Source organism: Anticarsia gemmatalis, chromosome Z (genome assembly GCF_050436995.1).
Source record: "Anticarsia gemmatalis isolate Benzon Research Colony breed Stoneville strain chromosome Z, ilAntGemm2 primary, whole genome shotgun sequence".
Classification (NCBI taxonomy): Eukaryota; Metazoa; Arthropoda; class Insecta; order Lepidoptera; family Erebidae; genus Anticarsia; species Anticarsia gemmatalis.
Window position 1 is genome coordinate 22117328 of NC_134776.1, and position 16478 is coordinate 22133805.

At 37.8% G+C, this 16478-nt stretch overlaps 1 protein-coding gene across 2 annotated transcripts in view; it reads right to left on the reverse strand.

The window, feature by feature from the left end:
* Abl (tyrosine-protein kinase Abl) overlaps positions 1 to 11491 on the reverse strand; it is a 40355-nt gene extending 28864 nt beyond the window's left edge. For both annotated transcript variants that reach the window (XM_076135450.1, XM_076135449.1), the window contains exon 1: positions 11081 to 11491. In XM_076135450.1, coding sequence (XP_075991565.1) covers positions 11081 to 11207 — 127 coding nt within the window. In that variant the 5' untranslated portion in view covers positions 11208 to 11491. The remainder of the gene's footprint in view (positions 1 to 11080) is intronic.
* Positions 11492 to 16478: the final 4987 nt, after the last annotated feature.

Here is a 16478-nt window from a genome sequence, read left to right on the forward strand (position 1 = left end):
GTCTTTAGTCAATTTTATCATTATGTTAAGAAATACAAAATTATTCTATGACATTTTTGCAGTGTGATAGATGAGTCTTTTAATTATTATGGATATGAAATGTATGCCAAAAAAAAGATTCTAACTGTAAACGTTCTGAGATATGATAATTCTGCTTTTTAATGGCTATGGATATGAAATATATGAAAAGACAATTATGACTGTGAACTTTCTGCGATATGATGGTTCTACTTTTTAAATATTATGAATATGAAATCTATGCCTAAAGATGATTCTGACTTACAAAATTAAGAGTTTTGAATGTACGCTAAATGAGTGTCTGCCAAACTATTTTCTGCGAAATGAAGTTTATGCCATCCGTTGTTATACCAAATAATATTATGACGTAAAAAGTTCTGCTAAAAAATGTGTACCCGTACGTATACTACAGAAACTACAAAATGCACCAATATACATATATTTCTAGACACATGCAATTCACTAACTGTTTTTGTGTATGTACTTATGGCATATTAATTATGAGCTGCAATATCCCTCCAATATCACACATTCAGTTTAACACAGCTACCTGTTCGTACTAATCCGTTTCAAAGTGTAAAAGAGCAACAAGTATGCATCTATCTATCTATACTTCAAAACTAAAAACTCCGTACTTAGGACAAAGTGGAACTTCTCTTATGGATTATACTTTCAAAAAATAACAGGTTTGCAAAATAACAGATTAAATTCTTTTTAAATATTTCAAACTATCTGACTCGTGCAGCTCCGTTCGCGCGAACAGTCGATCCGTCTGACGGTGTCTTGTCCTCAATCACGATGACTTCTTTGTCCGTGCTCCTGTCGGCCACTTTGTCATTTTCTACTCGCGTGAATTTACGTATCCAATCATGACAACTCTACCAGTGCTTACATCTCAACTGATTCGGAAATTCTTACTAAAATAAAAACTCTAAATATGTGTTGTACCCCGGCAACTTGGTGTCAAATCTGACCGGTGTTATGATATGCTACTGTGTGCAGTGTGACTGCCGTTATTGCACAATATGAATACAATATTATAGTAGAAGGGTGTCGGTATCGGGATCAATACATACGTATGTAAGTATACAGGGTGTCCCAAAACTCAACGATAATCCGAGACAGGATGAAAGGCCAAGTCATACCGGCTATAGGAAAAATAAAAAAAAAATTCCATATCACTTAGTTCAGCAATAATAGACACTTTTCAAAAAAGTTGAAAATCCCCACCCTTGGTCGCATTTTCAAGTCCTGTGATCACCAATGTCACAATTTCGCAGTGTTTTTTTGAATTTCGTGATCTTAATTAAATATGCTATTAATCGTATAACAAATTAATGCACAAAACACTGTTAATTTAATAAAAAAAGTTAGGTTTTAGTGAGTCATCTTTTTCAAAAATATCGTTAGTCAACTTTGACGCTTCATACTGAAAAAAAAATGTACTACACTACCTTTGGCAAGTTATTTCAAAAGTTGGCGCATTTAATCAAGATTTCAAAATAGTATAACACTTGCCACTTTTCTTGCCACTAAAAATGTTATTTTTATTTGAACGAAGAGTATCCTCGCAAATGAATCGGACGCAGTGGTACATTTTTATGGCTTCCTTGTTCTCCCGATCTAAATCTAGTAGATATTTTTTACTGGGAATGCATAAAAGAAAAAGTTTATTCGAAATCAATACAAAATCTATCATAACTTAGCCATAAAATTGACACAGCGTCAGAGGAAATAAATGCAAGGAATTTTGATTGACCGGTGCAAAGGTCTTTTGTAAGGCGTTGCAGAGCCTGAATTCATGCTAGAGGAAAACAATTCAGAATTACTTTAGTTTCAGAAGAATAATTAAATGAGATCGATGGTTCGTTCATTGTTTTTTTTTTTAATTATTATAACCTATTATGTTTATTACATTAAATATGTTATGGACTGACTCAACTACATCTTTACTAAAAATAATTGCTTTCCTTTGGCACGAATAAAGGCTCTGCAACGACGTACAAAAGATTTTTTCACCAGTCAAGCATAATTTCTTGCATTTATTTCATCTGACGCTGTGTCAATTTTCTGGCGAAGTTCTGATAGATTTTGTATTGATTTTGAATAGACTTTTTCTTTTATGCATTCCCAGTAAAAAATATCTACTAGATTTAGATCGGGGGAACGAGGATGCCATAAAATTGTACCACTGCGTCCGATCCATTTGCGGGGATACTCTTCGTTCAAATAAAAATAACATTTTTAATGGCAAGAAAAGCGGCAAGTGTTATACTATTTTGAAATCTTGATTAAATGCGCCAACTTTTGAAACAACTTGTCAAAGGTAGTGTAGTACATTTTTTTTTCAGTATGAAGCGTCAAAGTTGACTAACGATATTTTTGAAAAAGATGACTCACTAAAACCTAACTTTTTTTATTAAATTAACAGTGTTTTGTGCATTAATTTGTTATACGATTAATAGCATATTTAATTAAGATCACGAAATTCAAAAAAACACTGCGATTTTGTGACATTGGTGATCACAGGACTTGAAAATGCGACCAAGGGTGGGGATTTTCAACTTTTTTGAAAAGTGTCTATTATTGCTGAACTAAGTGATATGGAATTTTTTTTTTATTTTTCATATAGCCGGTATGACTTGGCCTTTCATCCTGTCTCGGATTATCGTTGAGTTTTGGGACACCCTGTATAATTAAATGATTTTAGTTATCTTATATTTAACCTGACGTAGGCGCAGATCTCTTGGCGTGATATTAGCCGCAGAGGGACCTTACACGGTACGCCTCTACGTGGCTAGTTTTTAGATAAAATCCCTATTACTAAGCTTTCACTGTCTGTCCGTCTGTCACATGGTTGTCTCTCATAGACCGTTATAGCTAGAAAGCTGAATTTTATTCGAATTATTTATTTCCGTTGCCGCTAAAAGAAGTAATACTAAAAATGAGAAAAGATATATAAGGGGTCCATATACAATAAACGTGAATTTTTCGTATTTTTTTATTATAATGGTACGGAACACTTGGTGCGCGAACCCTTGATGTAGGTGTGGTGCAGGTGACGCAGGTGACGCAGATGACGCAGGTGATGCAAGTGAGGCGGAGACAAGAGCAGTGGAGGTGACGGGCGCATTCCTCGTGGACGAGTGTTCGGCATAAAGTGATATTGAGCTGATAACGCTATCGGCGGCTTCCTCGAGACGACACCGCGTCGCGATAGCGCGCCGCTCTGATGCTATCATACTACAACACTATATCGGAATACAACGCGCGGAGCGACAGTGGCCGCCGCGCTGCGCTCACAACAACATCGGTGTGCTTCCGAGTTCACGAACAAAACTCCCGCTTTTTTTTATCTCTCTTTAAACTCTTTCATAGTTAGCAGGAGATCATGACTACTTGCTTGCTAAACAGCTTTCATTTTCATCAATTTAGCTTCAAAACTGACGGAAATTCATAGAAACTTACTTTCAGTGTTAGATAGCCCATTTATCGAGGAAAGCTATAGGCTATGTATCGCTAGTGATACGCCACGACGTATCAGTAAAAAATGTTACAAAAACGGGGAAAATTTTGACCCATTCTCTCTTATGTGACGCAAGCGAAGTTGCGCGAGTCAGCTAGTTTTATTATATGTATAGATTATATTTTTAGTGGACGATTATCTCGTCTCCAACTTATGATGTATTTAAATTAAAGTGACGTCTTTGTCGTGATAAAATATTTCGTTCTATATTATTTTGAAACCGCCCCAGCAACGTGTTAAGACCTCGCTGCTAGTCTCAAATTCTCCGTGGATGTTATTCTCGTTTGATTTAAGATACGCGTCACAGATTGTTAAGATACTACAGTATCTTACATCCTATAATAATCGAATGCTTAATTAATAATTATACTCCGATAAATTAGTAGACAACTTTGGCATGCACGATTTATCTACTATAATCTAAGTTATTAGTAAATCTTACCCAAAAACGTAAATGTAAAAAAGGAAAGCCAGGTTCAATTATGCTATGTCTGGTTGTGGGCTTTGCCGCAAAACGTATAAAAAACTAAACGTATGCCAAGTTCCGTTTTGAGTTATAGAGGGGTAAAAAGTGGCACCAAATGGTTCGTGTAATATTACATTTGGTGCTGGCCAGCCAGTTCCTTTGCTTGACACTCTGCCTTTATTTTTTACTTTTGCCAAAATAATTGTATCACTAGGCCGCCATCCGCTTCATATGGTTTGGGTACGAGACCCCAAAAAAGAACATTCACCAAAATATTTTTTAATAGGTTTGATCACATACATTACTGTTGAATGAATTCGTATAAAGGGCTATCTAATTGATATTTGATCACCTCGTGTTTGTATAATGTTAGCAAAGTAACGTAGCCGAAATATCATACATATTTCAAGCAAGTTGACAATTTGGTGACTTAAGCAATCGTCGTCAGAGCCAGGTCACGGATGCAATGGAAAGTAGAAGGCGACCGTATTAGGTCATTTATAGTCTAAAAGACTTGTTGCGTTGCCAAGTGTACAGTGGATCAGGAGCAGAGTAATGAGTGTAATGAGGTGATAAAGTACAATATAACATAATACAGTGTGTCGGATGTGTATCGCAGGCGCGGCGGCGGCGTGTGAGCGGCGTGTGAACGGCGCTCGTCTGGAATGCAATTGTGTGGTAATGCGACGTCGCACGCGGTGCACCCGAGCGAGCGCCACGCCGCGCCACACCGCGCCGCACCGACCTCGCCGTGCCGGGATCTCACTACGCATATTAACATTATAAGCAACTCATTCATTTATTTTCCGTTTTCTCAACATCCGCACTGGTAACAATCATGGACCAAGTAAAACTTCACGAACATACAATAAGTTACCGAATGGTTTGTGCGCTATCGCAAGCCACGTATAACTTACTATATAACTATAACATACATTGCCAACGCTCCACAGACATAGTTAACAAACTTGCGAGTTTCCAGTACGCCGTTGAATGCACCGAAACATCTCAAAATGCCTCCGTGGAGCGACTAACTAATCAAACTCTAAACATTAGGCGATCTGCTCCGTCCACGTACTTACATCGCGCACACACTGCACTCGACTGCACACATACATACAGTCGCAGCAGAAACTGTATCAATTACCTATTAACATTTGGAACACTGAATATTCGGCCATTCTACTATTACATTGTTATAATACAGGTATGGTAGGTATGTGTAGGTAATGGTATGGTGTATGGTTATGCATGTGATGTCGTTATTACTAGCTGTGCATAGTGACTGAAAAAGGTGTTGATAAAAACTCTCTTTTAGGTAAAAAAATCATACAATCAGGAAAAAGGATTGACTTTTACCACACAACTTTTACAAAAACTGGTGACTTTTGTAATGGGTATTGAAATCCCACCAAAATCGCTAGACCTATGGCAACAAACAAGGGGACCGTAGGGAGGAGACTAAGATGTTTGTCGAAGTTCAAGGTAAAGCCGCTAAAGGCCTTCAATAACTGCATGGGCATCGAAGAGAAGGCTCACACATTTTCGAAATCTGGGACACTCGACTAGTGATGTTTGGGGCCATGACTATGATGCCGTCTGGTCCAATAAACGTCGGATCCGTCTTACCCCGGTTTCTGAGGTACATCATTTTAGCAGTAGTTTAGCAATAGCGTCTCATATGACCGCTATTGAATAGATAAACTTCCGTTAAATGTACTCAGAAACCGGGGGTTAATGGTGAAGATGGACCTAGGAACGTTCTAAGAAGGCGAAGTGAACCTTATTCTGAGGTGAGTTTTCCGGTGGCCGCTGCATATGGGGATGAATCTAGTGTGTTCCACTTGCGCAACTAATATTTTTCATATTTTCACTCTATCACTACCCTCCACCATTACTTTGAAAAAATGTTCAATTTACAGGTACACTTGTTTACCGTTTTATTATGAGTAGTATAGATAAATTCGTGCAGTATTGTCCAACATAGTTTTGCAAATTGCCGTTATCTGTCGCTAAAACGTTAAACATATTCCTAATAATTGTGATTTATTTATCCTAAATAATTTAGTACCGCGTCGCGGAAATTTTTATAGAACTTAAATTGTTTTGGTCCTACTAAATAAAGAAAGATATATGATACGTAAAACTTTGCTTTCCGGTGATTGTCAGAAAGTTGTTTCAGTTGTGATAAAGTTAGAATTAAGTATGCTTATTTTAAATGAGTTAGTAGCAGGTTCCGAGCGAGAGTATCGACGTGGCATCAGTATTGGAACACAATGTGCGGCTCAGTATGGAGTGTACGGAGGTGGTGCGTCACCGCCACTACCACTGCCACATGCGGCCCGCTACTGGCCGGGTAAGGCGCGCTGCGCCTTTGTCTACAGCGCTGTGTAAGGGTCGTTATAGTCCTCACCTACTCATCATACATGGAGCATACACACTATTACACACTCGTCTATATCAAGTTGCTCCATTGTCGCCAGTCGCCAATCAACGTGGGATCGTGGCGGATGCAACTTCACATCTATACTTATACTTATATACTTATACTTATACTTATTATTTATATACTTATACTTATACTTATCTATACTTAATATTATAAAGCTGAAGAGTTTGTTTGTTTGTTTGTTTGTTTGTTTGAACGCGCTAATCTCGGGAACTACTGGTCCGATTTGAAAAAATCTTTCAGTGTTAGATAGCCCATTTATCGAGGAAGGCTATAGGCTATATATCATCACGCTACGACCAATAGGAGCGGAGTACCAGTGAAAAATGTTACAAAAACGGGGAAAATTATGATTCTCTTAGGTGACGCAAGCGAAGTTGCGCGGGTCAGCTAGTAATATTATAAAGCTGAAGAGTTTGTTTGTTTGTTTGTTTGTTTCAACGCGCTAATCTCGGGAACTACTGGTCCGATTTGAAAAATTATTTCAGTGTTAGATAGCCCATTTATCGAGGAAGGCTATAGGCTATATATCATCACGCTACGACCAATAGGAGCAGAGTACCAGTGAAAAATGTTACAAAAACGGGGAAAGTTATGATTCTCTTATGTGACGCAAGCGAAGTTGCGCGGGTCAGCTAGTTCTAAATAATATTCTTTATTTCGTAAAGGATCTAATAAAATGTGAATCATCTCAAGTCACCCCGTCGACAGGTGAGCACACGCATCCACAGACAAGGTGTGCAGATGCAACAGTCGACGAGTAGCGGCCGCTTCGTGACTGTGATATCTGTTCGCCCGTCACGGGTATACACTTACTGTATAATAGACTAGCTGACCCGCGCAACTTCGCTTGCGTCACATAACAGAGAATGGGTCATAATTTTCCCCGTTTTTGTAACATTTGTACCAGTGCTCTGCTCCTATTGGTCGTAGCGTGATGATATATAGCCTATAGCCTTCCTCGATATATAGAAGAACTAACACTGAGAAGAGAACAAGAATTTTTCAAATCGGACCTTAGATTAGCGCGTTCAAACTAACAAACAAACTCTTCAGCTTTATAATATTAAGTATAGATAATTAGGTGAAATAATAGATGCCTTTTTTATTCCATATTATGAAAAAGCATGATGTCCATGTAAATTAGACAAGCTTTTTGTTTAGCCGTGAAAACGTAATAGACACAGTTATGTTTCGCATTTATAAATTTAGTGTAAATATAGTATGTACGATACGAGGGCGGTGGTACGGAGCCCATGGAGCGCGAGCCCGACTAGCACTTGGCCGGTTAGGGCTGCCAACTGTCAGAACGTAAAATTATCTTTTTTATGTTAGTCGATCTTTGAACGTATAACAGGAAACCTTTAAACCTATTTAATGGTTAAAAAAGTCTAACTTTGAAGAAATTCAGTTGTGCTGATAAGCAGCTAACTCGCTTAGCACATTGGCACCATACTCGGTCGCACTGCAACGTATTTAAAGCATTCTTGACAAATTGGGATGGAAACATATTGAACAAGATACCATCTACATAATACAAAGAATGTGGGTTTTCTGTTTTCTTCTGTCTATAAGACAACTGTGTGTGCACGGTGTCAGGCCAGAGCTCATATTGACCGTACAGTCCGAGGCTGCTGATCGCTCCTCCACAGTGACTAGTACTCGATAAGTGTGATTTTAAACTTAATTAAAGCCTTCATTAGCCACCCTGAAGCTCTGCAATCATGCTCTATGACTCCATAATATTACTCTATTCTTAAAGTTGCATAATTAAACATTTATGCAAGTTTGCATGCTGCTTCATATTATGTTTTAAGCCTACGTTTTAGCATACATTATTATAAGAGATGAAATAATATTAAATACAAGTATGCTATATACACAAAACATTATATATTTTAAATATTATTATGGCACATCTGCTTAACCACAATCTCCTCTATCATTCATTCCACATTTAATGCCACCTACATATCAATTAATAAGCTAATTTTAGACATATTCGCCTTTATAAATAATCCTTATTACACAAACATTATCCCTATAAATGAAGAATGTAGCGACCTAGCCATACCTATAATTTTGAATCTGAAAGAATTTGTATACCAGCATATTGTGTGCCTGTGAAACATGGTAGGCAGAACACTCACAGCACTCACACAGTGCACACATGAGCTGTATGAGCAGTGAGAGCACCACCACAAATGTGTGAGTGATTGTGTGCCATCTGTGCAAGTGACCAGTGTTACCAGTGTTACTAGTGTTACCAGTGTTACTAGTGTTACCAGTGTTACCAGTGTTACCAGTGTTACCTGTGTTACCTGTGCATACTGCTTCCAAGTCTCATTATTTATCAATTATAAGTTCTGCTTACATTCAACGTCAAGAGCATGTATACACTGTCACATTATTATATAATTTTATCATTGAGAATAGTGAAATTACTACTGTATGCTAAGTACAAAGTAATTTTGCAATCATGCATATTGTTTGTTGATCAAAAGCCATAATTTAATTAATATGCTGATACAAAACCACTAGTAGCACTAGTGGTACAGGAATATCTAGCAATAAACTATAAATAACTACTGCCAGACAATATTTTGCCCCAATTTGAAGACCCATCGCAGTGCCATCTTATTCTCTTCACATGGACTTGTTAATATAAATCATTATAAAACAAATAATACCATTAGTATAGCAATTACTATGCCCTTTGCATAAATTATATTAAAATTATAAAGTATTTTTTAAGTGTGCACTCACTATAATGCATACAATTTGAAGCTACTTGATGAATTTAAACACAACCAGCCTGTGCCCACACTGCCCACACTGCCCACACTACCCACACTGCCCACACTGCCCACACTACCCACACTGCCCACACTGCCCACACTACCCACACATTCATCTCCATGGAAAAATTGAATTATCTTATGATAAACCAGGATTCAAACTATCTGTGTGGCCAATTTCATCACCTTTTTTCATAAACAAAATAATTAAAGCATGAAATAGTAATGAATATACATTCATCCTTACACACTTTAATATTTATAATGTACCGAAGTAACATTGGTCAGCTGCCATTTAGATATGCACAACCAAGGAAAATATGTGTGCACACCACTATGACAATTGTTGTTGTTTGTATCCCATAGTAACCATCTTTTATTATATATTCTCTTTTGTCTCATTATCTTGTACACCTCAGTATTCTGTAGCAAATGTCATTGTTTTTATATTATCCTATTTTATTAAATAAAGATAGAACAAGCTACCTACCTTTTGCATAACTTATGATAAAATATAAATTTTAAGTAACCAAATAAATTACAAAATCAGTTTACCTAAGGGAAGTGTACAGTATGGTGACACTAATACTAATGCTCAGATTTGTGTGAGATTAATCTATAAGTAGCACAACGTCTACTTGCAACAAAGAGTGCTCATGTGTTTTATAGCCTCAAATAATTGCAAGTTGCATTTCATTCGATATTGTAAGTATGCCATACTACTACTAGGTCCACAGCTTATAAATATCTTGTTAGTCCTTCACATACCAGGCAACTGGTGTAGACAATTTCAGTCTTATACCACCAAGAAATATCTAAGCCTGAACTTTTAATGTTTCTTATGAATAGAATACCTCGAAGGTAAATTAGGCTCCTGTAATTTATTTAATATGGGCACACAACAATTTAAGTATTCAAATCAACTTGACCAGTAATATTCAAAGGTAAATAATATCTAGTTATTTTGGAATATATGACTGTTTTTTAATAGACTGAAACTTTTTATCTCTCTATGTACATAATCAAAGGTGCTGGTTTTTTGGAGCTTGTTCTCCATTGAGCATTCTGGTGTGGGATATGTTGAATGCTCTAGGTGTGTGCTGTGTACGACTCATGCACCTGTCTACTGCGCATATTATTATGATCAAGAGTTTGTATCACCACATTACTCAATAAAGCAGAATTAGCATATTAATGTTAAACTGCCAAACCAGTAGATGTATTAGAGATTCAGTTTAGTATAAGATGAAAGACAAGGTGTGTGTCATGAGTGACATTATAACCATGTATCCACAGTCGCTGCAATTCAGTTGCAATTACTCTAAGTAAAACAAAATTTAAAACTTAAACTATTCAATTTTCCACAAAAATCAATTAAATTCGCAGAGCTCGCTGCAGCCCTAACAGTAACTTAATTACATAGTATACAATATATGAAAAACGACAGATATCTATGATTAGCTTAGGAACAGATATAATAATAAATCAGCACTAAGCTGCAACACGATCAAGCAATCCATCTGTGATGATGCTCCTTGACAAATGTTTTGCTAGACCGTGGCTGCTCCTCACATTTAACTAGCCAACAGTAGAAACTGGAATAGACTGAATGATCAATAACTACAAGCTTACACCCCACACAAAGACAGACCAAACCAATCTTAATGTATTACACTAAATAGTGTTCTACAGCGCCACAGCACGTATCCAACTAAAGGACTGGCTTCCTATAACAGGTATTTTGCATCCAACACTGGTTCAGAGACAGTGCCACGGAGTGAAATGATCATAAACCAGTAGAATATGGAATGCAAAGTACTCACCGCTGTGTTCAGTAAATATGTTGGAGCCGAGCATGCGGGGGTCCTTCGGCACCCGCGGCTTGCTGCGTGCAGAGCGCATGGATGCGCCGCTGGCCGTGCCGCGTTCCTTCGCCTGCTGAGCCCCCATGGTGCGTGGCCGCGCGCCTGCTCAGCGACCCCACCGCACGACCATCGACCACCGCACGCGCTAATTCAATAACACCGCAGACGCGTTGTACTCAAACGCCATACTCTTCGCCGATAGCACTTCACTCTATAAGTCTATCACTTATTTCAATTAACTTAAGGTACTAAACGACGCGCATGTTTAATAAATGATTTCGAAAAACTCATTACTGAAATGAACCATTCACAAAAAATAACACAGCCACCGCCATTAAGTGTGTGACTGACATGTTTGTTTGACGTCGATTTTTTAGTTTCTACAGTCTGCCGATGAGGGCAGCACGAGTCTGACCACAGATAATCGTGGTAAATGGAGTCATTATGTTGGCTACTCTGAAGCTTCTGGACCAGCACACTTTAGCTCACCTTTTTATTTATTATTATTATACAGTGAGGACTACTTTATGTGATAAGTAGAAATTTATGTTCTTTTCTTTTGGTTTTCTTTTAATTTATTTTATTTATATTTTTTATAAATAAAGCTACTTTTAATAACATTATCATAGAATTTATTGTCCGTTGAGACCGTGGCGCATGGGTTTGTGCAACCATAAATTTTAGGTTTTACTCGGCCGGATGCGGACTGAGATGCCTTCGCAGTTTCGGTAGGTATACTAGGTATTGCTTTTACTGTAACGCGGGTTGCACGTATGTATATAATCGCAAATTAAGAAACTAAAATTGCTAAAGATATGGATCTACTCTATGTTTTTTTATACCTATAGAGGTACCTAGGTACATAATACCACGCCTTTTCCCTGAGGCATAGACCATACTATTTGTGGTGAACCTAAACTCCACCTAAACTCCTTCTACTCTATGGTAGATGCCATATATTAATCATATAACGATTTGGCATTCTCTGTCAATATATATATCAAACACGTAATGCTTGTATTTTATTAATACATAATATTGGCGACGAGGAAAAAAAAAAAAAAACTGAACCTAAATGGAAAAATTACGTAAAAAACGGAGCACCCTACGTGGGATGCTCACCAGACTCGATACCTACATCGAGCAGAGGGCGACGATGTCTGACGAGGACATCACCGCTCGCTCCGCAGCCTTGAAGGACACCATAACAGCACTGCGAGAGTTACAAGAGAAGATAGAAAACAAAACCATAGATGATAACGATGAAACAGCGTATTTACACGAACAAAATTACGGCTACGAATTCGAAGAACTTCACACTATTTTAGTATCAAAACTTTTAACAAAAAAAAACATTATTCAAGGTCAGCGACAGGAAGACCAACATAGAATATACCAATACCATAAGATTATACCAAAAATACAATTTAATCCTTTACATGAATCAGAAACGTTCAATAACTTTAAAAAACGTCTGGAAGTGTACTTTAGACTTAATGAAATTACTGAGCCCCACATGAAGACAAATATTCTTCTGTCTACATTATCACCAGAACTCCATGAAAAATTATGTGATTTAATAGCACCAGACGAACCATTGAATAAGACATTTAACGAAATTACTGAAACACTTGACGACTACTTAGACCCAAAACCTAGCAAATGGGTTCTACAACATAAATTTATATCGAGAACTCAAAAATCGGATGAAACAGTAGCGCAATACGCCGCAGATTTAAAAAAGCTCACTACCAACTGCGAATTTAAATGTCAACACTGCCAGAAAAACATTTCAGAAAGCTTTTTATCTCTTCAACTCATAAGAGGATTGAAAGATAGCGACGCACGTACAAAAATTTTACAAGACCGAACAGTATGTACATTTAAACACCTGACACAGATTGCAACATCTATTGAAATGAGTAAAGCAGAAAATACATCAATGCTTCCGAATGAACAACCAAGTAGTGACAATATCAATAAAATTTCCACTGATTCCTACAATAATCCAAAAAAATCTCCTTTTAGAGGAATCACACCAAGAGATTTAAAAGGGAAATGTTTCCGCTGTGGTTTAAATCACGAAACCAAGAAATGTAGCGCTATAAACATAACATGCTATAAATGCAAGAAGGTCGGACACTTAGCTAGTGTGTGTCTACAACGGCGCTCAGATGCGAAGCCCAGTAAGACTACACCGGATATAAATCAATTAAACGACTCAGCGATAAGCGATGATGATGAATGGAATGATATTAATGTTATATCTGGTGAAACATCCGAAAAATACATGATAACGGTACACATTGAACATGCTAAGATGAAAATGGAATTTGACACTGGAGCCACACTTACTTCTATGTCATTACGAGACTACAGAAAATTGAAAATCGGCAAAAGAATCTGTAAAACTAATATAAAACTCAAAACATACACCGGCGAAGTAATCGAACCTGCAGGTGTTGCATACGTTCAATGCAGATGCCAAGGAAAAGAATTCCACGGTAAATTATACCTCATCAACAACAACGTTGACCCCGTTTTTGGCCGGAGTTGGATGAAAGAACTCGAAACTCTAAATTTAGCAGACATAAAAACCTTACAGCAATCCGAAAATCTAGAATTAGACCAGCTTTTGGAACTTTACAAGACATCAGTATTTCGATCCGACTTAGGCGAAATACCCAATTACAGAGGACACTTAAATCTACAAGAAAACACAAGACCAATTTTTATCAAACCACGTAGAATACCGTACGCTTTAAAAACCAAAGTGGATGAAGAGATCGAGCGACTATGCAAACAGGGTGTCATCACGAAAGTCGACCACTCTGATTGGGGTACTCCAGTGGTACCAGTTGTCAAACCGAATGGGAGTATCCGATTGTGCGCTGATTATAAAGTTACACTAAATAAAGTCATACAAGATGAACAATATCCAATACCTATGATAGAAGATATATTTGCAGAGATGAACGGAGGTAAACTATTCTGTACACTCGACATCACCCAGGCATATCTCAACATGACAATGGATGAAGAAAGCGCAATGCTACAAACACTAAGTACGCATCGAGGCACTTTTAAGGTGAACCGCCTAATGTTCGGCGTTAAGGTCGCGCCGAGCCTTTGGCAGAAATTTATGGATAAACTCCTTCAAGATCTCGAAGGTGTAAAATGTTTCTTTGATGACATTATCATTCAAGGCATCAACAAAGAACAATTACTACAGAGACTTAAGCTCGTGTTAGACAAACTAAAAGAAAGTAACTTACGAGTAAACAAAAATAAGTGCCACTTTTTCAAAACAAGCATCGACTATTTGGGACACACTATCGACAAAGAAGGTCTACACAAAAACAGAGAAAAGATTAACGCAATAATTAAAACAGAACGCCCAGTCAACACCGCAGAATTGAGGACATTTCTTGGAATGGCAAATTTTTACAACAAATTTATACCCAACCTATCATCGATCACGAATCCACTGAACAACTTACTCAAGAAAGAATCTAGTTTTCGATGGTCTACAGAATGCGAACAGAGCTTTATACACATTAAAAAAGAAATTCTAAGCGAAAGAGTACTTATACATTTTGATCCCAAGAGGCCCTTGGTTCTTGCAACAGACGCATCTCCACTGGGAATCGGAGCAGTACTATCACATAGACTCCCAGATGGATCAGAAAGACCGATAGCATTCGCTTCCAGAACACTATCGGATAGCGAGAAGAAGTACAGCCAAATTGACAAAGAAGCTACTGCCATATACTGGGGATTGAAGAAGTTCTTTTATTATTGTTACGGTAGAAAATTTATCCTAGTGACAGACCGTACAATGCGATTATTCCACTACGCTCATTTCTTATCTGGATTTGACTACAACATTGAATACAGAACTTCGCCTAACAACTCAAATGCAGATTACCTATCCAGGTTCCCAGTAGAAAACACAAAGGCAAACAAAATGGACCAGAATTACAGCTTTCAACTTCAACAAATACATACCATTGATGTCAACCCAAATATCATAGCGAAAGAGACAAGTATTGATTCCGATTATACACCATTAGTACTCGCATTACAAACTGGCCGATCACTTAAAACGCTCGGTTACAATGATAATGAATTTACTTTACAAGATGGATGTATACTAAGAGGAACGCGAGTCTTAATCCCAAAAACATTACGCGAACGAGTGCTGGACGAACTACACCTCGGTCACCCGGGCATTGTGAAAATGAAGCTACTGGCCCGCAGTTTTGTATACTGGAAAGGAATTGACAATGATATCGAAACAAAAGTTAAGTCCTGTAGAACATGTAGATTACAACAAAATGAACCAGAGAAAGCACCACTACACCACTGGGAACACCCAAAGGGCCCCTGGCAAAGGCTTCATATTGATTTTGCCGGACCTGTTTACGGATACTATCTTTTAATAGTTGTAGACGCATTTTCGAAATGGACAGAGATTATACCTACTAAATCAACGACAAGCTCTTGGTGCATCCAAAAATTGAAAGAACTATTTTGCACCTATGGAACACCTCTACTCCTTGTCTCAGACAATGGCCGACAATTCGTATCGGGAGAGTTCGAAAAATTTCTAAAAGACTGTATGATTTCGCACAAAACCTCTGCTCCATACCACCCTGCAACCAATGGACAAGCTGAACGATACGTACAAACAGTCAAGAGAATCTTACGAAGCTTAGAGGGAGAAAGGGGTAATCTTCAAGAGAAACTTGTCATGGTAAAAACTCGCCTCAGACGGACACCAAACTTGAATGGTCAGACACCTTATCAGTTAATGTTTGGAAGAGAAGTTCGAACAGCATTACACTGCATGTTTAGAAACACCCATAAAAAAACTACATCGAAACATCAAGAGATCAAGGTCAGACAGTTGGAAGTCGGCGAACGAGTACAGGCCCGTGACTACACGAGTGCTAAGCACCATTGGCAGTTTGGTACTATCACAAGACGTCTAGGCCGACTTCATTATGAGATCCGCACCGACAACGGCGATGTCTGGCGCCGACACCTCAACCAGGTGTTGGCTGCATCTTATATTCAGCAGAACAGCTAAGAGGTTAGGAGGGGAGAAATGTGGTGAACCTAAACTCCACCTAAACTCCTTCTACTCTATGGTAGATGCCATATATTAATCATATAACGATTTGGCATTCTCTGTCAATATATATATCAAACACGTAATGCTTGTATTTTATTAATACATAATACTATTGTATGGCCTATGCCTCAGGGAAAAGGCGATCCTGACAAACTTTAATCTTATTATTTTTGAATATAATACCTATGTACCTAATAATTACTTTTTTTAACGTTCATT